Here is a 23,117-nt window from a genome sequence, read left to right as displayed (position 1 = left end):
GTCAGCAAAAAATCCACAGATTTTGCTCATAAGTTCAGGAACTGGGTAAGCTGAAGAGAAAGGGAGGGGAGCAAGCTTCAGGCAGCCTTCTCACATACCTGCCCTGTTATTCTTTGGTCTGCATTTCTTAGTATATACAAGGCTTGAAAGGCAGCATACAGATCATTCAGAGATCGGCAGAACCTAACCTGATGAGTCCATTTTCCTCTCACTACTTCGTGCTAGCCGCTGTAATAGGCTCTGGGGAGTCAGAGGCAAACAAGACGGATCTGGCCCCTGCCCCCACAGTGTCTAGAGAGAGAGCAGGGAGTTAAACAAGCAATTACAATAAAGTGAGATGGTGGGGCAGTACCAGACGCCAGGGGAGCACAGGGCTGAGGGACCTAACCTTGTCTAGACACAGATCAATGGAGGCAGAGGGAACACCACGTGCGAACACCATGTGCCAAGGTCCAGAGGTGGTTAAGTATGGCACGCTGAGTGACAGGGCCACAGTGCAGGGGACAGTGCCTTTCGTGGCTGGAATGTGGAGTGTGAGCAGAACAAGCAGTGGGAGGTGAGGGTTTTCTGCAAGGGGGTGTTGGTCAGGTCTGTCTGCTGGAAAGTTCACTGACAGTAAAATGAAAAAAAAAATGGATTGGAGGATCCTTAATTTGAGAAGCCCTCTGCTCTATAAGAGGGAGAAAAGGCTGTTGCAGATTTATTCTGTGGAGAAAAATCCCAAATTTGATGTCTTCTGGAATTTAAATCCTCCCTTTTGTCGTAATAGTTTCCCCAGTGTCACCAGAATTCAGCAGAATCTAGCCACTTTCTTCACATGTGCCTTGTTAACCTCTTATGAGACTAGATCTTTCTGATGTGGTCCTGAATAATTTATGGGACTAGAATATATCAGTGTACTTTCTGTATGATCCCATAGTGGAAGGGGAGTGTGGCCAAAGTGCCACGTCTGCTGTTCTCATTTTTCTGTTGGTTCTGTGGAAAGCTGCAAATCAACCTCTCATCCACAGCATCCAACTGCAATTTAAATTTCAGAACAGGATCTAGTTGGAATCAGAGAGAATTAATTCCACAATAATTAGGTAGCTGTTGGTATTCCTTCCCAGTAAGCAATACTGGAGCTTGGAGATGATCCAGGATGCCTGGGGGATGGGGAATGATGTGTCCCTAGGGGAGGTGATATTTTCCAGTGGATGGGCCTTCCATTACCAAGCTCTGCCTCACCTCTAATGGGTCAACCACAGGGCTTCCATGAACTCGGGAAAGTGCTCTGTGCTCTAAAAGGGCTGGAATCCAAGTTTTCCCCTTTGGCTAAAGCTGAAACAATAACAGGAACTTTCCCACCCACCTCTGTCTGCCTCAGGTAGTTGAGGTTTTGGAAACGAGTTGACTGTTTTTCAGTCTTTGGAATTCCAGATCTCCCTGTTACCCAGCCTGCTCCAAAATAAACACACCTGGGCCTGCCCAGGTCCTCAGAGGCATAGCCCTGGACGTTGGTTTTGGCTAGTCTCAGTGCCTGAGAGAGGACTTGGATGCTCTTGCCCTCAAAGGGCACAGATATCTAACAGAACGTTCTTCTAGGAGTCCTTTGCTGGGCAGAGAGGCATGGGGTGTGAGATTTTCACAGAAATGTAATCCTCAGAGCTTAGAACAGAGCCTGATTAAGGGGTGGGAACTCAATAGACTTAATATATTTGTGGAATAAAATGTGCATCATGTGACCCCAGTTTGTAGTTTGGGAGTCACCTATTCTCTCTCCCAGCAGACACCCCTTGACCTTCAGCCCAGACTACAGAACTTCTTCCTCTCTGAGATTTTGCAATTCAATCCTACCTACTTTGTTTTGTTTGTTTGTTTGGACTGGTTTAGGGGCTTACAAAGGTAAAGACAAGACTACTAAGTAGTTACACTACTGAGTAGTTAAAAAGCTGTGGACCTGGGTTCAAATCCTGACTTCTCCATTTATTTTTTTTTTTTCTAGTAGGTAAGTCACTTAGCCTCTGTCAGCCTCAACTTCTCATTATAAATGAGTGGTAATATCTATCTCAAAGCACTGCGGTGTAAATGAAAGAACACATTGTACTTAGCATGACATCGGGCACCTAGTAAGTATTATACAATGATGATATCTAATGACACTTATTAAATTCATGCCAGACACTATTCTAGGCACTGGGGATATAAGAGTGAAAAAGGAGAGGACAATGCTACAATATACATGCAAATTTTAAAGAGGGCAATTCAAGTAGTTACAAGTACTATGAAAAAATGTAACTTTGTAATATGATAGATGACTGGAATGTGGGAGAGCTTTAGATGTGGTGTCAAGTAATGCTGCCGCCCACCTCCACCGCCCAGGAGGTGATATTTGAACCAAAACCTGAATGGCAAAGAGGAGTCAGCCAGTGAAGAGCCAAGGGAAGAGCATTCCAGGGAGAGGGAAGAGCTAATCCAAAATCTGGAGGTGAGAATGAGTTCAGTTCCAGGGGTAGAGACCAGGCCAGCATGGCCGGAGTGAACTGAAGGGGACAGCAGGGACAGGAAGTGAGGCTGGAGATGCAAGTCTTGGTCACATAGGGCCATGAAGGTCATAAGGCTGAGTTTAGATTTTATTGTAAGAGTTATGAGAAGGAAGGCAAGCCTAGGAACGACGTGATCTAATTTACATTTTAGACAAGTACTTCAGCTGCTCCGTGAGGAATAGAGTGTAGAAGAAAGAGCGAAAGGAGGGACAATGATCAGGAGACTACTGCAATGATCCAGGCCACAGAGGATGGAATCTTGGACTAGGGTGATAGTGCAAACAGGGAGAAAAGAGCAGATGTGGGTCTACTTTTGAAGTAGAGCAAATAGAGGTGGGAAAATATTTGAAGGAACAGGGGCCATACTAGAACAATCCTAGGTTCTGCCTGAGAGTGGGTGAATTTTCTGAGATGAAAGACAGAAATCAGTTTTGTAGAAAATACCAAAGAGAACTCTTGTATGAGGTAGGCTGGAATATAGTACAGTAACAGTATCAAATGCCAGTGTGAAGTTGAGTCATATTGTGAAGGGCCTGGAGTGCCAGAATGAAGAGGTTGGGCCCTTTTTTTTTTTTTTTTTTTTTTTTTTTTTGTAGAGGCAGATGAAGAGGAGCCATTGTAGCCACTGTCCAATGGACAAGTAGCATGATGAACACAGTGATTTTGGAAAGTGCCTGGTTAAAGTGGTTACATAGATGGTCTGGAATGGATAACACCTCATAACACTATTCATTGTTATTGTTGTTGTTGTTGAATACAGGGCCAGGTACTGTACTAGGTGCAGGGGATATGACCAGCAAAACCATATACAATGCATGCCCCAAAGGAAGAACTTAACAAATTAGATAAGCATGCAACAAGTGCAGAGCCTGAACCAAGAGTAAGTGTATGACTGTATGTGGTCACTCAGCAACCAGAATTGGACTTACTTCGGGGACTAGTCAAGACTTCCCTGCTGAGAACTGGACATCCATTGACACCAGTTCTAGGCCATCTCTGCCCCAAACTACTGTGAATTACGGCAAATCACTGCCTCTCTGGACCACAGTATCCTTGTTTTACGAGAAGATACCCCAGATGATCTAATTTTCCTCCCACTCTGATGTTTGGGATTTTCCTCTCGAAAGACCACAAATCTCACTCTAAAGCTACTAACAGGCGTCTCGACATTAGAGCGAGGTACTTCCGTCCTTCCCTGGTTCCTGTCCAGGAAGCCTAAATCGGTGCCCGGTTGTCACGGCAACCGCCTGGGCCCTCCTCCGGCGGGCGGAAACTTACGGTGAGGACTGTAACTACCCACTATCAGGCGTCCCATTTGCCAGGTTAAAACATGGCCACCGCTACAGCAACCGACCCAAGCTTCTCACTAAGTACCCGGGCCTGAGCAGCCCCGGGGGCCTACGCTTGGGCAGAAAACGTTGGAACAGCCCCGCCAGTAAGCGAAGGAGATTTCCGGAAACCTTCACCTAACCCTTGGCACCTGGGGTCTCTCCCTGAGGCCCCGACCACCGCCCTAAACGTCACTTCCGTCGACCCATGCGTCCAGGATTGACAGCGGTGCATATCCAATCATAAGCGGGCCCACACCCCAGGCCCAGGCGGGGCAGGCACAGGACTGGGAAGCCCCGCCCCTCGCCGACGTGTGACGTCGAGTCGCCATGGCCAGCTACCCCTACGGGCAGGTGAGTGTGTTGGGGGCGGAGGGCGATTTCAAGTAGGGACCTTGCCGAGTCCAGGCCTGGGCCCCGCTTTGCTTTCTCCTGGCATTCTCCGAGCCCTTCCCACCTTCAGCGAGGTCTCGGGCGGCAGAGAAAGCGAAAGGGCTGGTCGGTCGCGCCTGTCTCACGTCACGCAGACTACAGGTCTGGGAGGTCGCGTCGCGCCCCCTCTGACGTCGTGCCCGCGGGGATTTGGGGACCTTGAACCCCACGTAATCAGGCTGGGCTCCGCCGGGACCCCACACCTTCTCAGGACTCCCGCGGGGGCTCCCGGCGGGCTCACCGAAGTCAACAGAACATTACGAACACTGGTTTCGTCGGCATCGTTCGGGGCGTCTGATAAAAATACGCCCCTGACATACTGCATGCGAATCATCAGGAGAATCTGTGGTTTCCGCAGGTTCCTCGAGTGACCTTGTTTACTTAGACTGACACCTCCGTTTCACTCATAAGAAAAGTGAAATCCAGAGAAGACACGAACTTAACCCGAAGTCTCCGGGCAGGCAGCAGTACCCGGAAGCCGTCAGCAAATGCCTCTTACCCACTCCCGAGCCCATTTTGATCCAGCCAAGAACACCTCAGCAAGGTGATTCTGTGGCCTGAATCCTTTGTTGGATGACAGATCGGTAGAGTGGTTAAGTTCAGCTTGGAGTCAGAAGAAGGTTTACACCTTGGCTCCATCACTTCCATAGTTATGAGCCATTAAACAGGGTATTTTGCCTTTGTGAGCCTAAGTTTCAACCCCTCTTGAAAACTGGGCCCAATAATAGGGTCTACTTCAGAGAGCTGTCATGAATAGTAATGACGTCATGCTTGTAAAGCATTTGGTCCTTCTTTTTTTTTTTTTAGATTTTTTTTTTTTGACAGAGATCACAAGTAGGCAGAGAGACAGGCAGAGAGAGAGAGAGAGGAGAGGAGGAGGAAGCAGGCTCCCTGCTGAGCAGAGAGCCTGATGCTGGGCTCAATCCCAGGACCCTGGGATCATGACCTGAGCCGAAGGCAGAGGCTTTAACCCACTGAGCCACCCAGGCGCCCGCATTTGGTACTTCTAAGAGTGTAAGAGTATTTTAGTATTTGGATTTTTTTCTAGACTCCCTAGAAGGTCAGTGCCAGGAGGGACCTCAAAATAGTACCTTTATTTTAAGAAACTGAAGCCCAGGGAGGGCTCCTGATTTGCCCAAGATCGTACTAATTTAGGAGATAAAACCCGTGCAGGGAAAATTGGAAAGCAAAATTATATGGGATATTAGAAAGTGCTCAACAGAGTATAGTCACATGCCATAAGAACGGTGAGGGAGTGAAGCCCTTTGTGGCTTTTGGATTTGGACCTTTTTAATCTCAGTGAGGAAGGCCCCATAAACATGCTAGCAGAGATTATTATCCCCAATTTACAGCTGGGGAAGGAGCCCAAAGAGGTTAAGTGGCTTGCCCAAGGTCACAGTATAGCAAGTGAGGGAGTGAGGCTAGGACTGGAACTTAGAACTCCCTTCGTTGCATACTTAGCAGAGTAGACAAAAAGAGGATAGCACAGGCTGAGGTTAGAAGGAAGTACAGCCTAGCAGGGCTTCTGAAGCTCCATTGCATTTGTTGGGTCTTATGAAATGTTAATAGGTATTGCTAATAAAGGAGGATTCTGTGATTAAGTAAGTTTGGGAAATACTCCGTGAAATACAGCTGGGTAAGTTCGTTCAACATGAGGCATCTCAGAATTCATAATTTGTTAATATGCTTTGTAAATCTGCTAGAGAGGGATAGAATATGCGGTATTTCTTAAACTTATTTAACCACGGAACTGCTTCCCACCCCAACCCCCTTATTCTAAAATTTCTGGTCATTTTTTGGGAACACTAGTGTTCTTGAGGAACATAGTTTGGGAAAACATTGCCATGGTGCATTGGATGGTCTGTATCAGAATCACCTAGGAGCTTGTTTAAAAAGCACATTTTTGGGGGCACCGATGGCCTTGTCGTTTGAGCGTCTGACTTGGTTTTGGCTCAGGTCATGATCTCAGGGTTATGAGCCCGAGCCCTGTGCTGGGCTCTGCGCTCTGCCCAGAGTCTGCTTGGGATTCTCTCTGCTTCTCCCTCTGCGCCTGCCTGTCTCACTCTCTCCTTCTCTCTCTCTCACAAATAAATCTTAAAAAAAAAAAACAAAAAAACACACTTTTTGGTTCCACTTCAGACCTATTCTATACCCAGGAAGGGCCCAGGAATCTACATCATTATAAGCTTCCAAAGGTATTTTGTATGCATCTTAGAGGCAGTGACATAGAAATTAAGAACTTGAACTTCCAGGTTGGATGCTACTGGACAATATCCTAATTCTAGCACTTAACAGTTGCATGCCCTTGGACAAACCATCTATGGGCTCCGAGCCTCAGTTTCCTCACCTTTAAAAAGGGAGGAGTAATACTTCTTAGGGCTGACATGAAGACAAGCTGATAAAGCGAGCTTGGCACATTGTTGATACCAAGTGTGTGCCAGTGCCTAGTGGCGGCCCTTGCTGCTCTGATGGCTGTTAGGCCACACGGCCTGGGCTTCTGCTCAGAGTGAAATACTGGAAAGAAGCACAGAGAGAAAGGTGTCTAGAATAGAAGAAGAAATGCTTTTATTCCCCCCCCACCACCACACACAACATACCCGGACTGCTTGTGCAGCTCCTGGTCCGGGGTATTCCCAGGAAATACCGGGTTGTTCCAAAGCATCCAAAGGCTTAGCGCTGCCTCCTCTCTACCCAGAACATAGTCCTGCAGGATTGCAACCTACAGTTAGGAGTCAAAACTCAAATTTTCCACTCCCTCCAGCCCTGGAGTCCTCAAGCACAGACTGAGGGTTGGAGCAGTGAAACTCGAGTAATCTTTGGTCCTGGGTGGGAGAGCCAGCTCGATGCGTTTCAGCGATTGAGAGCTTGGTCTCTGAGACTGAGAGATTTGGCTGCACGTCCCTGCTCTGCCACTTCCTTATGGAAGTTTCTTGCCAAAGTCCAAGGCTCAGTTTCCCCTTCTTTAAAATGGGGTCATAAGGGTACCTACCTCAAGAGTTATTGTAGATTGAAGGAGATAACCCATGTAAGGTGCTTGGCATGGTGTTGGGCATATAGTAGATACTCCAAGGAAAGAATGATACAGATAGACAAATCGTGGAATCAGTGTGATAAATGCTAGATGGGAGTAAGTGTAAGGTACTAGGACAGCCCAGGAGGGACGCCTGACTAAGTCTGGGGGGGTGGAAGCCTTCTTAAAGGAGGTGACATAAGCCAAAAGCTGAATCACCAGTAGGCATTAGCTGAGTGAAGAAAGTAGAGGGGAGAGCACGCACAAAGGTCAGCAGACAGGAGCCCAGTATTTTAGAGGAATTTCAAGAGATCAAAACGGAGTGAAGAAGGGGAAAGGGCTAAGAAATGACACCAGAATGGTAAGCAAGGGCCAGACCCTCAAGGACTTTGTATGCCTTTTGGGGGAGTATGGACTTCATCCTGACTAATGAGGGAGTTGTAGAAGACGCTTGTCTCGTGTGTGCTTTGGAGCTGGTACCGTGGGGCACTGTGAGAATGGACTGAAGCAGGAGACCCTGGAGACAGGGAGACCCGTCTCAAAGCTGATGAAGTACCCTTGATCAGAGAGTACGGGGGCCTGGTGAAAAAGGATTTGAAAAGCATTTAGGAGGTAGGATTGAGAGAACTTGGTGCCTAATTGGGGTGATGGAGGGGAAGAAAGAGGAGGTGCCCGGGAGGGCACTAGGGCTTCAGGTTTGGGGGACTGGGTGGGAGGTACCACTCACTGAGATGGGGACACAGAGGGAGGAATAGATTTGGAGAGAAGGTCCAGGAGGTTGTTGGATATGTGGGTCTGCAGCTCAGGAGAGATGAGGCTGGACAGAAGGATTTCGGGATGTCAGCATCCAGGCGGTAATTGAAGTCGTGGGCCATGGCCCACTGTCTATTGGCTGCAGGTTTCTGGCCTTTAAATATTTTAGGAGGCTCTGCTGGTGAATGCCCAAACCACGCCTGTCTTCTTGATCGTTTAACCCCTTAAATGTGTGTTAGCCTCCTCCACCCGAAACTTGAGGGGCAGCTCCAGAGACAGGCCTCTTTTTGCAAGATGGCCTGTTCCCTTCCCCATCAGGACTCCGCACAGACCGACCTTTGAAACCTCTGAACCTCACGAAGGTCTTGGGGGCAGAAGGAAGACCCCTTGCGCCCAAAGAAAATAGAGAACTTCCTGAGTGGGTTATTGAGGAGGAGGTGAGCCCCCCCACCCCTTGCAGGCATGCTAGCAGATTCAAGAAGATGCTGCAGAGGTTCCGTCCTCTCCTGAGTGGCTGGACTGGAGGCTCTCGGATCTCTCACGGTCCTGTGGCTCTCAGATCGGGTCTAGGTGCTGCGGGGCGAAAAGAGTATGATTCCTCCGCTTCTCCCTGATTCCCGGGCTCAGAACCCCTGAAAGATGGCCTAATCCAGCCCTTCCCCCTTCAGCCCTGTCCACTGTACAAATGCATCATGTCTGACAGTTACATTGAGGACAGTCCTTGTTCGGTCACAGTTGAGTGAACACAGGGGAGGGTGGTAGAGTAGAGGCCCTGTTTTGACTCCCAGCTCACCCGTTCCAGCTGCGTCATTCATCACAGGCGTCCTGGGAAACTGTGCCTTAACTTTCTCATCTGTGACATGGGGGTAATAGCACTTCCCTAACAAGACAGCATCAGTGGGAGCCGCTGAACCGGAAGCACCTGGCAGAGCTTCCGGAAAATGTTAATTGCCCCTCCCCGACCCCAGTATAGCAAATGGAGTTCATGTGCGATCAGTAGCGACCCAGGGAGGAGCGCCAGGCGGGCTCTGTTGGCGGCGGCATGTGCCGAGCCTGCAACTCCTGATCACAGGATTGAGTTTGAGACCCACATTGGGCGTGGAGATTGCTTAAAAATAAAATCTTGGGGGCCGAAAGAGTCCCACGGATAGTTTTCTGTGATGTTTCAGAGATCGTGATTGCTGAACTCACTCTCTCTCTCTCTTTCTCTTTCTCTCTTTTTTTCTTTCACAATCTTGTGTTGATCAACATGAAATGCTCTTGGAAAAAGTCTCAAAAGGGTTGGCAGCGTGGAGTAGCATAAAAGAACAGGGAGTCAGGGACTCCGGTTCTCATGTCTGGTTCAGACCTTCACGGACAACTCCATGACCCTGGGAACCATCCTCCCCGGACTTTCTCCCCGGCCTGGGTTCTGCCTCAGTCAGTGGCTTCGCTTCATCTGTACACGCGAGATAACCTGAGTCATTCTGAACACTTCTCTTTCCTTCCCCCGCCATCTCCTCCCTAATCAAATTAGTCGTCAAGTCATGTCTAGCCCATCTCTGAAATAGCTTCAGAATCCATCCTGTTCTCTCCATGTCGAAGTCCGCTGTCTGGTTCAAGCCCCGCCTGCCTAACACCTGGGCTGCTGCCTCCCCCGCGAGCTCATCCCCCACCCCACTGCGGGTTAATTCTCTAAACAAGGCTCTGATCACGTTCCTCCTCTGTTGGAAACCCTTCTATGGCGCTCTGTTTCCTCAGGCATAAAGCCCAAACTCTTCAGAGCGGGATTCATCTGCTCAAATATTTATGGAGGCTTGCAGGTGCCAGGCACTGTGCTGGACCCTGGGTACCCTGATGAATGAGGCCCAGTGTCTGCCCTTGGGGCACCCACTGTAGCGTGGAGGAGACGCAGATAGACAGAAAGTTCCTTAAGACACCAGTAACTCACCCGCTCACTGAAACGCAGCAGGAGGGGAGCCTGGCCAAGGAGAGTGTAAAGAGACTGCCTCTCTGAGTTCACCTTGCGTCCTTGCCCCCGCCCCTGCTTTCCAGCCATCCCCCCACTCCTCTGTGCTCACTCACAGGCCTGTGCCTGTCTTCTCCCTCCTGTCTGGAATGTCCTTTCCTGCTTTGGGGAATGCCTAGGCATCCTGCAAGGCCAGCTCCAGTATCACTCCTGCCTCCTCCAGGAAGCTTTCCTTGACTCACTTCACACATTGCTTCCTTGGATTCCTCATCCATTATTCAGCAAACGGAACAAATTCCTCTGTCTGTGCCTCCTTGATAGCATTGAAGTGGACTTTTCTGATGGCACTGATCAAACTGTACTTGAATCACCAGTGGGACCCTCGGGGTCCTTTAGTTTGACGCCCCAGGCCTAGTACGATACACTCTGTAAGTGTTCGCTGGATGGGGAGGGTGGTAGAGTAGAGGCCCTGTTTTGACTCCCAGCTCACCCGTTCCAGCTGCGTCATTCATCACAGGCATCCTGGGAAACTGTGCCTTAACTTTCTCATCTGTGACATGGGGGTAATAGCTTGCGTACCTCAGTTTCTTCATCTGAAAAGCAGCCTACTAATAGCTTCCTGTTTTCTGTTTGAGAACTGTCGGTAGGTTCTGTGGTAGCATCTGCGTGTTTGTCAAAGTACTCTTTAAAGGTGAGGGCTCTGACCCAGGGCAGAGAGCAGAGGGTTTAGTCGCCAGATTGTGCCAGACCCAGCAGGCCCCTGGCTTGTGATACTGGGAGGGTCAGAAGACCTGCCTGGCAGTGCCTGCTTTGTTGGGGTGGCGGGGGACTTCCCAGGCGGAAGGCCTGGGCCTCAGGTGCCCTAGGCCAGGGGAGTTACGGGCCCGGGTGTGGTGGCAGGTGGTCCGGCTCCATCTCTGCCTCCAGTTCCATGGGATTTGAGCAGGTCCCTTTCCCTCTTCTTAGTTTCGCCATCGGGAGACTGAAGGGGTTAGACCCCCACCTTCCGCGCACCCCTCCCATCACACTGCTCCAGCGCCCTCGGAATCTTGTTCGTTCTTTTCATCCTGGCTCAAACGCTGCTTTCTCCTGGAAACTCGACTCCACCCTCTTTCCTTTCTGGTTCACGGCTTGTGCATGCACTTGAAACACCCGGTTCCTTGTGCCGTTTTGTTAGATGTTATGATGAAGAGCGTTTCCGCGCCTCTGCTGTCAACTGGGAGCCCCTTCCCACCGGCTCTCACCTTTATACACCCCCTCCCCAGGAATTTACCTGGCCCAGGGCTTTGCGGATGATGAGTAATGTAACAGCAGCCAAGATTTCTAGATCATTTGCTCTATGCCAGGCACTGTTGTAAGGACTTGTTTTCTTATATCAGTGGTTTTCAGACTCTCTTTTTGAGTCACTATGAGGCATCTGCAGAGCTCCCTCAGGATCTAAGAGAGGAGGGGGCCTGCCTGGCCGGGGTTCTGGCACCCCCACCGTGCTTCAGCCAAAGCCACTTCCTTTTGTCAGTTTTTAAAATTTTGTTTTATCAAAAGAGTCTTTAGCTAAAAGTTAGACTGACAAAATTCTGCTGCATTTATGTCTTGTAATCAGCAGAGCGGCCAGTAAGGGAGAGAGGATTGTGTTTTACCTGTGAAGGAGGAGGCTTGGAGAGAGGAAGCCTGGGACCCGCAGTGAGAGCTCCGCTGGCAAGTGGAGTTCTGAGTCGGGATCGGTGTGTGACTTCACTGTAGAGAAAGAAGTCTTGCCGCCAGCTCTGGCGGTTTCCAAAGCCTCAGAGCTCCCAGCGTGCTGAGTGGGGAAGGTGGAAGGGCCTGCTTCCTGCTCCCCACCAAGAAGCCCCCCTTGAGCCAGCAGACCTCCTTTAGATGAAGTGTGAGTTTGGCCTCAGCCTTGAGGGAGAGTGTCCCAGAAGCTAGCAAACACGATAAAAAGAGCAAGTCCAGGCTCTCCGCAGCTAGGCCACTAGTGTGCCTTCTAGGTTCATTTCCGGCGTGTCTAGATGGTAACCCCCTCAGAGCTGGGCCCAGCTGCTCCCCGGGCCCCTGCGCCCGGCCCGTCCACAGCTGTGTTGGGGCTGCACTCTGCCGTGTAGGTGGTTACAGCTGAACACTGAGTTTGGGGATCCCTGGCTAGTGGTGTGGGGACATGGACGAAAGAGGGAATGCCCCTTCGTCTGCGCTAAGGGACAGATGGCCTGGGTCCTGACCCCAGCCCCTCCACGCAGTCTGGGTGCAGTTTTTCTGGACTGGGGTTTCCTCCTGTGTCAGAGCGCTTCGCACACCTGGTCTTTTTTCATTCACACACCAGCCTGGGAGGTAGGCACTGTTGATTCCCGTTTAGAATAAAGGATGTTGAGGCTTAGGGAGGGGAAGTTAGTCTGGTGAGTAAATGGCAGAACCTGAATTCAGACTGGTTTTCTTTGACTCTTACTGATTCTGCTCCCTCCGGTGCCTGAGGAGCAGGGTCTCCCCGGCCTGTCCCAGAGTCACCAGGGAGAAGGGGACATGCTCTCGTATCTCGAGCTATTCTCAGCTGAGGAAGACGTGCTGTATCCCGTGCCCGGGACATGTTGCTCGGGGTTGAAGAGCAGCGGGTGGGGACCGCGTTTGCGCTATCAGTCTTCAGGTAGCCATGGAGGTGGCACGGGGGAGGGGGTGGGATTTGGATTCTTTTGCTTCCTTGTTTGTTCAGTAATTACTGAGCCTGCAGTCAACACTGGGGGCGGGGGAGAACATGGCCAACCAGACATGATCCCAAGCCATCACGGAGCCCCTTGGTGTGATGGTGGGGAGCCAGGAGAGCGGGATTCTAGCCCTGACGCCACATGTCATTGGTGGTGTGATCTTGGGTAGGTCTTCTCTTCTCTAGAAGCCTCAGGTTGTCCATCTGGGCAATGAGGGCACAATTCCAGCCCTGCCTCTGGGAAAGACTGGCAGTGGCCGGGTTTCGTGACAGTACAGGGTCATGCTGTGGCTGGTTTCCCGCCTTACCGTTCTGACTGATGGTTTGCTCTTGCAGGGCTGCCCAGGAGCTGGAGGACAAGCGCCCGGAGCCCCTCCGGGCAGCTACTACCCTGGACTCCCGCATGGTGGAGGGCAATATGGCAGTGGGGTACCCGCCGGTGGCGGTTATGGAGGAGGTCCTGCCCCCGGAGGGCCTTATGGACCGCCAGCTGGTGGAGGACCCTACGGACACCCTAACCCTGGGGCACCCCCCTCTGGAACTCCAGGAGGACTGTATGGTGGAGCGGCCCCAGGGGGCCCCTATGGTCAGCCGCCTCCGAATTCCTATGGGGGCCAGCATCCTGGGCCTTACGGACAGGGACCTCCTCCAGGTAAGTAGGGATCTTGGACTCCAGGTCCAAGATCTCTGACCTTGTTCTGAGTTCTCCAGGGCCCATCCTTGCCCTTCCTGTGGGTGTGCAGGCAGCTTGGTCTCTGGCGCCCTAGCATCTTGCCTGTAGCTCCCACTTGCATCAGCAGAACATGAAGTCCGTGAGTTAGTAGCTTTGCTGCGGGGACAGCAAGTCCAGAGTCACTTGGGCTTATGACGACAAACATTTATTTCCATTGCTTGCTCGCACTTCCTTACTCTTGCTTACGTGTCCGCAGCTGTGGATCTGGCTGCTGAAGTTCCATGCCACGTGTCTTTTCCTTCCAGATCGGGGCAGAGGGAGCAGCCCTTAGTTGAGATAGGCTGTTCTCGTGGCAAGACAGATCGGAAGGGCTAGCAGGAATGCCTGGTGCCTCTGAAACGCTTCTGCATCGAAGTACTTTACATCTCTTCCACTTCTGTTCGTTCTGGTGGCCAAACCCCATGCCCTGGTCAAGCCTGACGTCAGTCAGATGGGAGTGGACAGTGCTGTCCTGCAGGGGCTCTGCAGGCCACTGGGCAGTGGAGAGGTTGCGCTGTGCCCTTACAGGGGATCAGCAAACAACCGGAAGCAGCGGACCATGGGGAAAACCCATGTCTGCGTGAGAAGACTGGCCACTATATATAGAAAGGGAAGGTGGTGGAATTGTTGAAAGCTTAGGCTTTTGAGATCAGGCCACGTGCTGACCTGATTGAATGACTTCACCTCTTTTTTTTTTTTAAACGATAATTTTTTAAAAAAAGATTTTTATTTATTTATTTGACAGAGATCACAAGTAGGCAGAGAGGTAGGAAGAGAGAGAGGGGGAAGCAGGCTCCCTGCCGAGCAGAGATTCCCGATGTGGGGCTCCATCCCAGGACCCTGAGATCATGACCTGAGCCGAAGGCAGAGGCTTAACCCACTAAGCTACCCAGGCTCCTGATAATTTTTTTTTTTTAAGATTTTTATTTATTTATTTGACAGAGAGAGACACAGCGAGAGAGGGAACACAAGCAGGGGAAGTGGGAGAGGGAGAAGCAGGCTTCCCGCTGGGCAGGGAGCCCGACATGGGACTTGATCCCTGGACTCTGGGATTGGCAGACGCCCAATGACTGAGCCACCCAGGCACCCATGACTCATCTCTTTATGCCTCAAATGTGCACATCTGTAAAATGGGGGATATACACTACCTGGCAAGTTTATTAATAAGGGTTTGATGAGAAGGTGCAGGTAAATGCTGGGTACAGTGGGAAGGGCTTAATACTCAGTATTCTGTGAGCTAACTCATTCTGGGACGTTCTCAGCAAAGACGTATGCCACACGTAATGTGACAGCACTTGTGGTGAGGGTGTCACGTGAGAGATACTGAGGCAGGCAGGAGAATGATGGGATGCAGGGAGGGTAAAGAGCAGAGGTGCTGGAAGTGAGGTATTGGACAAGGTGGAGGTTGGGGGCTTGGAGAGTCAGTGGGGCAGGGAATCCTGGTGGGGCCTTCAGGCACTCTGAACATGACTGTGTGACCTCAGGCAGGGGGTCGGGGAAGGTGAGCACCTAGACTCCTCTTTCTTCCCGGACTCTTCCATCGGCCCCTTCACAGAATGCCTATTCCCAGGAGACGAAGCAGCAGCACGCAGCCCAGAAGTATCTGGTGCATCTGCAAGGCCTCCTGGGAGTGGCCCCTCGGGGAAGCTGCTGCACTTTCCCGCACCTTCCCAGGCAGGTGGCCCTGAGGGAGAGCTCACATACTGGGGGTTCCAAACAGAGCCAGTGGCATTTATCTTGTCAGAGCCCTGAGCTTCTGGCTGTTTGCTTTCAGCTCAGCAGCTTCGTCGGGGAGTTCCTCCGCCTTCTAAAATTGTGTCTGTGAGCCCACGTGAGGTCACTGCAGGTCAAGGAGCCCCTCTTTGTGAGGCTCAGTCCTTTAGGGCCCGAGGCCTGAGATCATCTCTGGGGCTGCAGAGAGTGGAGAGACGTGCCTCCGACTCTGAGCTGCTCCCCATCTGCAGCTTCCACTCACGTGGCCGCCGTTGCCTCCTCTCCGGTGCGGCTCGTGTCTCCCTGGAGCTCTCCTGCACGGGAGTCACCTGGGAGGCCCTGCCTCAGCCCCACCGGATGAATCCAGGAGCTAGAGTGCCTGCGCCACTGCTCTGCAAGACAGATTTGCCCATCGAAGGTGCCCCATGGCTCTCAGGGACGTTCCCCCAGGTGCTCAAGACCCAACGGGCCTCTCCAGCCTCCACACCTGCCGGGGACTGTCCCCGCTGTCCACCTGAGTCCCGCCGGAGTTCCTCTGAACACCTTCTGCCCCTGCCACCTGCTTTCCTTCTCCCCATCGAAGCTCTCTTCCCCTCTGTTCAGTCAGCCCCTCCTTTGGGAACACGTGCCCGCACACATTGGCAGACCCTTTGCTGCAGCTTTATTTTGCTTTTCCCTCAGTTACTCACCACACGGCCCTGGGAAATCAGTCTGTTTTCGGAATGGGGTGATCAATACTCCGAAAACTCACCATTTGTCTGAAGTCCCACAAGCCGGTGAGGCTCAGAGCTCTTTGCCTCCAGAGCCTGGGCTCTTCTTTGCAGACCGCCTGGACCACATGTCCCAGAGACATTCTCACCTGGGGCCACAGCCCTTGCTCTCTGTGGCTCAGCTGCTGTTTTAGGAAGGCGCTGTGGGACCTGCCTGGGTTTCCCATCCATGGAGGTCACCTAGGCCCTCAGTCAAGCAAACCTTTTTCTCTGGGCCTCACCTCTGGGACTAGGCGGTGGTTTCTGCCTGCCACTGTGGCCTGTGGCTGCCTCTGATGCTGCCTTGTGGGAAGGATCACTTTTGGTGGCCAGTTCACTTAGTCTGCTTTCTAACACGAAGGCCTGTGTGCCTCCCCACTGTCATCTCCCACCCCTTCACCCTGCGTGGCTTTCCATACGAATGATCCTTTCCTCCACCTGCTTACAGACGCGCAAAGCTGTTTGAACCTCAGCAGCACCAGTAATCAGCAGTTAGATAGAACCTAGATTGTAATAGATGCTGACTTCACAGTAACCTTGTGAAGTAGATGCTCCTGTCTTCACTTTACAGATAAGAAAACTGAAACAGAGAATTTAAATAAGCCAAGGCCACAAATGGGGGAGCTGCGACTTAAACCACGAGGCCAGCTCTGGCATGAATGCAGAACTTTCCCTGTCTAGGTCTGGCTCTATGCTAGCCCTTGGGCACTCAGAGATGAGTTTTAGGCTGGGAGCTTGCCCACAGCTTACTCCAACTCCAACCTGGAAGAGGATAGAAGAAAACATGCACACAGGTGATCAGGGCCATAAGAGAGAAGGAGTACAAAGGAGAGGGGAAGGAAGCCTGTCCAGAGATGGACAGGGAAGACCCTATGGAAGGAACGGTGTTTTATTTGGGTCTTGCAGGGGGACAGGAAATGATGCAGAGAGATGAGGGAGAAGGGGTCCATGGCAGGGAACAGTGAGTACAGCCTCTGGTGGGAATAAGCAGGGATGGCTAAGAGTGAGTCTGATGCTTCATCTGGGCTAGAACAGAGCCATGAGGGGGACAGAGTGGGAGAGGTAGGCAGGAGTGGACCACACTGGAATGCCGGATTAAGGCTGCTGGGCTGTTTTATAGGCAATGGAGCCTTGAAAGAGTTTTGAGGCCAGGGGAAATGGGTTAGAACCGAGTTGGATTTTAGAGATTCCTTGATAGCAAGTGAAGAGTGGCGGAGAGGATGATTTGGTTAGACCTTTTGGTCTGTTATAGCAATCCACGTGAGAGGTGTTTAAACCAGGGCTGGTGCGTAGGAACGGAGAGGGGATACGGAACTAGGCAGCTCTCTGGGTGCGTGGGGGTGAGGAGGTTCAGAGATGTCTCCAGGGAGGTTTGGGGATGGGGATCATGCGTGGGAGCTGATGGGGAATGAGAAGAGGAGAGTTCCATGGCCGTAATACACTCTGGTGACTCCTGATGGGATGTGTCCACTGTCACCGCGTCAGGGAAATCAGACGTGGATCAGACCTGGTTCTCACACCGGAGAGCCCCCTGCTGCTGTGACTCTCAAAATACCTGTTTCTCGGCTCTGCATGTCAACTGCTCAACAAACACTTTTGGATTCCCAGTCTGTGGAGAAGAGAGAATCCTTCTTTTCAGAGCATTCTTAGTCAGCTGGAAAGTCCCTGTTCCCTAGAAACTTAAGATCAAAGAGAGGAATGACTGGAACACTGTAGGAAAAGCCCAGCAGATTCACAGAGTAGAAGCCCACTACAGATACTCCTTGAGTCTATGCTCAGAGACTCTACTCTGAGTCTTCCATCAGGGTAAGGTTGTTGGCTTGGTGGAAGATGGGGTAGGTGGCCTTGTGAGGCTTTGTGGGTAAGGAACGCCTGCCTGAGGGAGGCACCAAGGCTGGCCCTTCCCAGCACGTCCTTAGACTGGCTCTGAGACCTGCTTCTGACTTCTCTGGTTTGCACCCCTGCTCACAGGTGGTGTTCCTCCGAATGTGGATCCTGAGGCTTACTCCTGGTTCCAGTCCGTGGACTCCGATCACAGTGGCTACATCTCCATCAAGGAGCTGAAGCAGGCTCTGGTCAACTCTAACTGGTCCTCTTTCAATGACGAGACATGCCTCATGATGATCAGTGAGTCCTAGCCCTTCCCTGGGGGCTGCGGGCTTGAGTGGGGCAGAGCAACCTGACTCCTGATGGCAGGTGGGCAGCCATTTGGGGGAGAAATCTTTTAGCCAGGAAGGACTTCAGGCAGAAGTTGGGTTCAAGGTGAGATCCTCTAGACTGAGAGCTCTTTCCCTTAGATTTGTCCTCAAGTTCTAGACTTTTTGAGCCCCAGGTTCAGTTTTCCATTCTGCAGAATGGGACTCCCTGCAAATGGCACCGAGGGGGTTGGCGGCCAGCTGGGCAGGGAAAATGCGGTTCTGGAAGGGCCAGGGCTGAGGGTGGCCAGGGGCGGGGGCTGGCCCACATTTGGTGAGAGTATGTCTGAGGTACAGGCATCTAGGCCTCAGGCCTGTGGTTCTGTGGTGTCTCCTGCTCTGGCCTGGGTGCTACCTGAGGACCCTGGGCCTTCCATCCTGAAGCTTTTCTTCCCTCCATTCCCTCCCCACCCAAGACATGTTTGACAAAACGAAGTCAGGCCGCATCGACGTCTATGGTTTCTCAGCCCTGTGGAAGTTCATCCAACAGTGGAAGAACCTCTTCCAGCAGTATGACCGGGACCGCTCCGGCTCCATTAGCTACACGGAGCTGCAGCAAGGTGAGGGCCGTGGGAGGGGCTCAGTGCAGAGGCAGAGCCCCGAGTTTCTGCTCAGTCCCTGTGCCGGGGGAGCTGGTTTTCTCTAGCCTCTGATTGCCAGATGCCCATCTGCATGGTAAAATGCTGCTCTCGGCACAGGTGCGCTCCCCATCCTGTCTGTGGTCTGGCTGTGACACCGAGCCAAGATCCAGGGCAAGGGAGCACCCGGTTCCAGGATGAGGGCTGGACTCCCCTCGGGACGGCACTCCTGGCTAATGCTGGGAACTCAGCAGCCCAGGGCACCTGGAGACCAGGACCCGTGGCTGGTGTGGCTCCTTCCTTTCTGGTTGCTAACATGCTGAATGGAAACAGCCCTGTATGGGGGCTCAGAAAGGTGTTTCTGTGGCCATCTCTGCTCGAAAGCAGTTTCCTTCCCAACTCTGGGACCCAGACCACACTAAAAGTGACAGTCAGCTCAGATGACCTGAGGCCATAGCTCCAGGTCCAGTTCTGAGTCTGACTTTAGAAGATGGGTGGTTAGTGAGCTGATAAGAATCTGACAGGGACCTTTGCCACCTGGGAGGGAGGAAGGGCTCCCCAGAGAATCGGGCCCCTGGCCCCGGGCATGGATTTCAGTAAGACCGAGGAGCTCTGTGGGTGGGGGTAGGCTCACCGGGTCTGCACCCTGGTTGAAGGACAAGGACATGACCTGCACTGATCCCGTCTCTTTTGCCTGGTCCTGTCATGGATGTTGGTAAGGGTGATACTCTCACAACAAAATGTGTGTTTACTGACTGCTTGCTGTGGGCCAGGCACTGTAAGAAGCGGTGTTAACGTCACTCGCGCTCCCTGGGTGACAGTTAGTGTTTGTTATTCCCCACCCTCACGTGAGGGTGCTCTCTTTTTTGCCCTTTTGCAGATGAGAAAACCGAGGCTGCGTTTAGGCAACTTTCCTAAGGGCCACATAGCAAAAGGGGAGCTTTTAGCCTGGGCTAGTAGATATGTGGAGAGGAAGAAAGGAAGCCTCCCAGGTTGGGGACACAGTAGCATGTAGGCCATGACCTTGGAACCATCCAGCAGCCTTGCCTGGGGAGATGGTGATTTTATTATTTTTAACAAATTCCACTGAGGGCTTACTATGTGTCAGGCACTGTGCCAAGTGCTTTGCAGGATCCCCTCTCTCAGTCCTTACTAGGACCTACAAGGTGATATTAGCCCCACTTCAGAGAGGATAAGACAGGATTAGCAAGGTTAAGTAATTTGCCCAGGGGCTGTCTTAACTCCAGAAAAGGCCTTTGTCATGCCTCCCTCTGTGCCACACTGCCTCTGATGTCCGCCCTGGGCAACGGGGTCCTGGCGGCTCAGGGTTCCTTCTGTAACGCAGACGAGTCCCAGAGGAGCATGGCTAGCTCCATGTCATTCTGGGACCCTCTGGGCCCGATTGAACAGAGAGAAACGGAGATTTGGAGAAAGGGACTGGGGCTTTCCAGCCAAGGAGAGCATCCAGAGAGAGCCCCTTTGGGGCTCCCGCTATCTCAGACAGACCGTAGGGATGTCTGTCCTCTCTCCATTTTGGTTTCCATCTCCTCAAAGTCCCGTGCACTGCTGGGCTCCCCAGCTCTGGTTGACAGCCGTGCTCACGGTGGGGTTTTGTGTCTGCTCCCTGTGCCCCTCCTCCGCAGCTCTGTCCCAGATGGGCTACAACCTGAGCCCCCAGTTCACCCAGCTCCTGGTCACCCGCTACTGCCCGCGCTCCGCCAGCCCTGCCATGCAGCTAGACCGCTTCATCCAGGTGTGCACCCAGCTGCAGGTGCTGACCGAGGCCTTCCGGGAGAAGGACACAGCCGTGCAGGGCAACATTCGGCTCAGCTTTGAGGACTTCGTCACCATGACAGCTTCTCGGATGCTCTGAGCTGGCCCATCTGGGGAGAGCAGAGTGGACCAGGGGCCTTTCCTGGCTCCTGAGAGTGGGAGAGGCATGTGGGACTCTCCTCTTTTCCTGCCCCTTCTAGAAAAAGATTCTCCCTTGCCTGATGCAGCACTGTTTCCGAAGAGGGCTGGGAGTCCCGGGTCCCTGTCACCAAATTGTGGGGACCTGGGCTGAGGCCACACAGGTAGTGGCCTGACCTAAGAGAGGACTGAAGTTGAATGTCCTGAGCATTTAATGTCCTGAGCCCTAAGCATTTAAATGACCCAGCCTTGTGCCGGGAGCAGGAGATGTCAGTGGAGTGAGTAGTGCCCAGTCAGCTGAGCTCCGGCCTCTGGCTGTTCCTTCCGCGCCCTGACGCCAGTGGTAAGTGTTCATCAGCTCTTGCCATTAGCACCTGAGCCCCTCACCGTCACCGTCTTGTCCAATGAGCCCAGTTTCTCCAAAGTGGGAGTTAACCAAGCAGGAGGGAGGTTTGTCCACGGCACCAAGTGGCTTGGGTTCCACCAGCCCCACGTCCCAAATCCGCGCGTTGACTTCTAGCTGCCTGGGTGCCGTCCCTGCTCAGGGAGCTCAGAAAGTCCGTTCTCTGGGCATCCTCGGCCAGGCTCCCCCTCTGCAGCTTGAACCCCTCCCTTGCCTGCCATTCTCTGCTTGGCTTCAATCCCCAGGGGATAGTTGCCTCCTCCCAATGCCAATGCTCTTTTTTTATTTGTGTGTGTGTGTTGTTTTTTTTTCTTCTTTCGGGGCCAAAAGTCCAGTGAAACTGTAAGCTTCAATAAAAGGACAAAACTCTGTAGTTCATGCATCCCATCCCACCTTCCTAGCTGTGGGTTTATCTGCGGGATTTGTGCGTGCGCACCCATTCAGCGAACATCGAAGTGCACACTGCACACCACACGGTGTGGGAAGGGGCGTCTCATGGGGACATGGCCCACATGGGGCCGGTCCCATTTATCAGGGTGGAGCTCCAGTGCAGGGGCTGGCCAGGTTCGTGTGTTCTGTCACCGTTCTAGGACTGTTGCTGTTCTAGGACTGTGCTCTGGGCCACAGGCACCACCCCAGACTTCACAGCATGGCCTTTTTATTATCTCAAGCCCTAGTTTGATCTTCCAGACAAACTGCATTTATTAAGTCATAACTTTCCCCCATTTTTATTAAGCACAGACATCTGTCCTTGCTAGCTGGGTCTTGAGATCAGCGTGATAATCAGTCTACACCAAATGTCTACAGTGATCTGACAGAATTTCAATCAAAAGCCAAGACACCAGACATTCTGGTTTGTTGGGGGGGACCTGATCATGGGCACTGGTGTGATAATTCTTTTCCTCTTGGGAATGAAGAGAAGAAAGCTCTGGGCCCAGCAGGTGGTGGTTGGAAGCAGCTCAGTGAGGCCCTGCAGGTATGTGGGGCTCAGCCAGCTCAGCCCTTTTGTCCTCTGGGCTGCCAACATGCTAGAATGCTGGCACCAACCCAGGTGGAACCCAGTTCCGGAGGCCAAACTCCACCCGGGGCTAGAATCCTCTCTGTTGCCCCATGGTCAGTCCTGCCTCTGCCTACCAGCCTCCAGGGACAGACAGCTCAGTGCCCTTCCAGGAAGCAGGCTTCCTCTGACCAGCAGACACTTCTTCCTGATGAGATTCCAAATCCTGCCACCTTGAAAACTACCCCTGGACTAGCGTTTTCTCTCTTGGGCCACCCAGAAGCTCTCTCTCCCCTTCCTGCCAGCCCCACCTCTAGACACCTAGAACTGCCATGTTCCCCTGGGAACTCCCTTCCCTGGGCTGGGTGGCCCCGGGTGCTTCCGCAACTCTTCCCTGAGCATTGCTCACCTTGGCATCCTCGTCCTCTGAATTTTCTCCAGTTCATCTGAACCTCCCCAAGTGGAGGCCTTGAGCCCACCATTGGACTGGATTCAGCCAGCGGAATAGAGTAGAATGAAGCCATTACAGGACACTTCTCTCCTTCGCTCCCACCGAGCCAGGTGTCGACAGCCATGTCTCTAGAATGGCACCAATCACAGTCTCAGCCTCGTGTTCAGCCCGGGCTCCTTAGCCCCAGACCTGGGTTGGTCCTCGTGGGTATGGTTGGTTCCAAGCCTGGGAGCCTGCCGTCACACACCATTCTGCACACTGCACGTCCAAGCCTGGCTACATGAAACGGCCCACAGCTTGGGATCGCAAGGCCAACAGGAGCGAGGAAGGAGCAGGGTGGCCTGTCCCACCAGGCAGCACCCGGGCATCCGTGGAAATGGCCATAAGCACTGGGTTGGAGAGTCGCCCAGAGAGTGGACAACATCCTTAGGCCATACCTTCCACCTGCTCTGGGAGAAGTGTGATGCCTAAGAGGAGGGGCGCTTAAGCATCTCTGGGCCGGGGCCCTGGCAGGACCATGGTTTTGCCCCATTTTTTTGGTGGGGGAGGTCAGAGGGAGCCCGGAGCTCCATTCATCAAATCAAGCAGAGCCAGGGGGCACACACAGCTGAGCTGGCCCCCGCCAGATGTCTCCCGCCCGTCAGCGGAACCCTCCTCAAGCCCGTACTCCACTTCCTGCCCTGGCAACGAGGGGCAGGGCCTCTGGCAGCCCTCTAATCATCT

The 23,117-nt window shown here is 52.5% G+C and overlaps 1 protein-coding gene across 1 annotated transcript; it reads left to right on the top strand.

The window, feature by feature from the left end:
- The first annotated feature begins 3,801 nt into the window (after positions 1-3,801).
- Positions 3,802-21,319, top strand: LOC111143086 (penta-EF-hand domain containing 1). Its single transcript, XM_022496552.1, has 5 exons — positions 3,802-4,204; positions 13,022-13,337; positions 17,831-17,986; positions 18,471-18,614; positions 20,276-21,319. Exons 1-5 carry the CDS (start codon positions 4,181-4,183, stop codon positions 20,503-20,505), a joined length of 870 nt encoding a protein of 289 aa, XP_022352260.1. The 5' UTR covers positions 3,802-4,180; the 3' UTR covers positions 20,506-21,319.
- The last annotated feature ends 1,798 nt before the right edge of the window (positions 21,320-23,117 follow it).

Source organism: Enhydra lutris, unplaced genomic scaffold (genome assembly GCF_002288905.1).
Source record: "Enhydra lutris kenyoni isolate GAN:26980312 unplaced genomic scaffold, ASM228890v2 scaffoldscaffold9, whole genome shotgun sequence".
Lineage (NCBI taxonomy): Eukaryota > Metazoa > Chordata > Mammalia > Carnivora > Mustelidae > Enhydra > Enhydra lutris.
Note: the sequence above shows the minus strand (reverse complement) of the source record. Positions and strands in the feature narration are given on the sequence as shown.

Coding starts and splice junctions, on each gene's coding strand:
- LOC111143086 (XM_022496552.1), top strand. CDS start 4,181: ATGGCCAGCTACCCCTACGGGCAG. Junction 13,338..17,830: donor CGGACAGGGACCTCCTCCAG/GTAAGTAGGGAT, acceptor CCCTGCTCACAG/GTGGTGTTCCTCCGAATGTG. Junction 18,615..20,275: donor CTACACGGAGCTGCAGCAAG/GTGAGGGCCGTG, acceptor CCTCCTCCGCAG/CTCTGTCCCAGATGGGCTAC.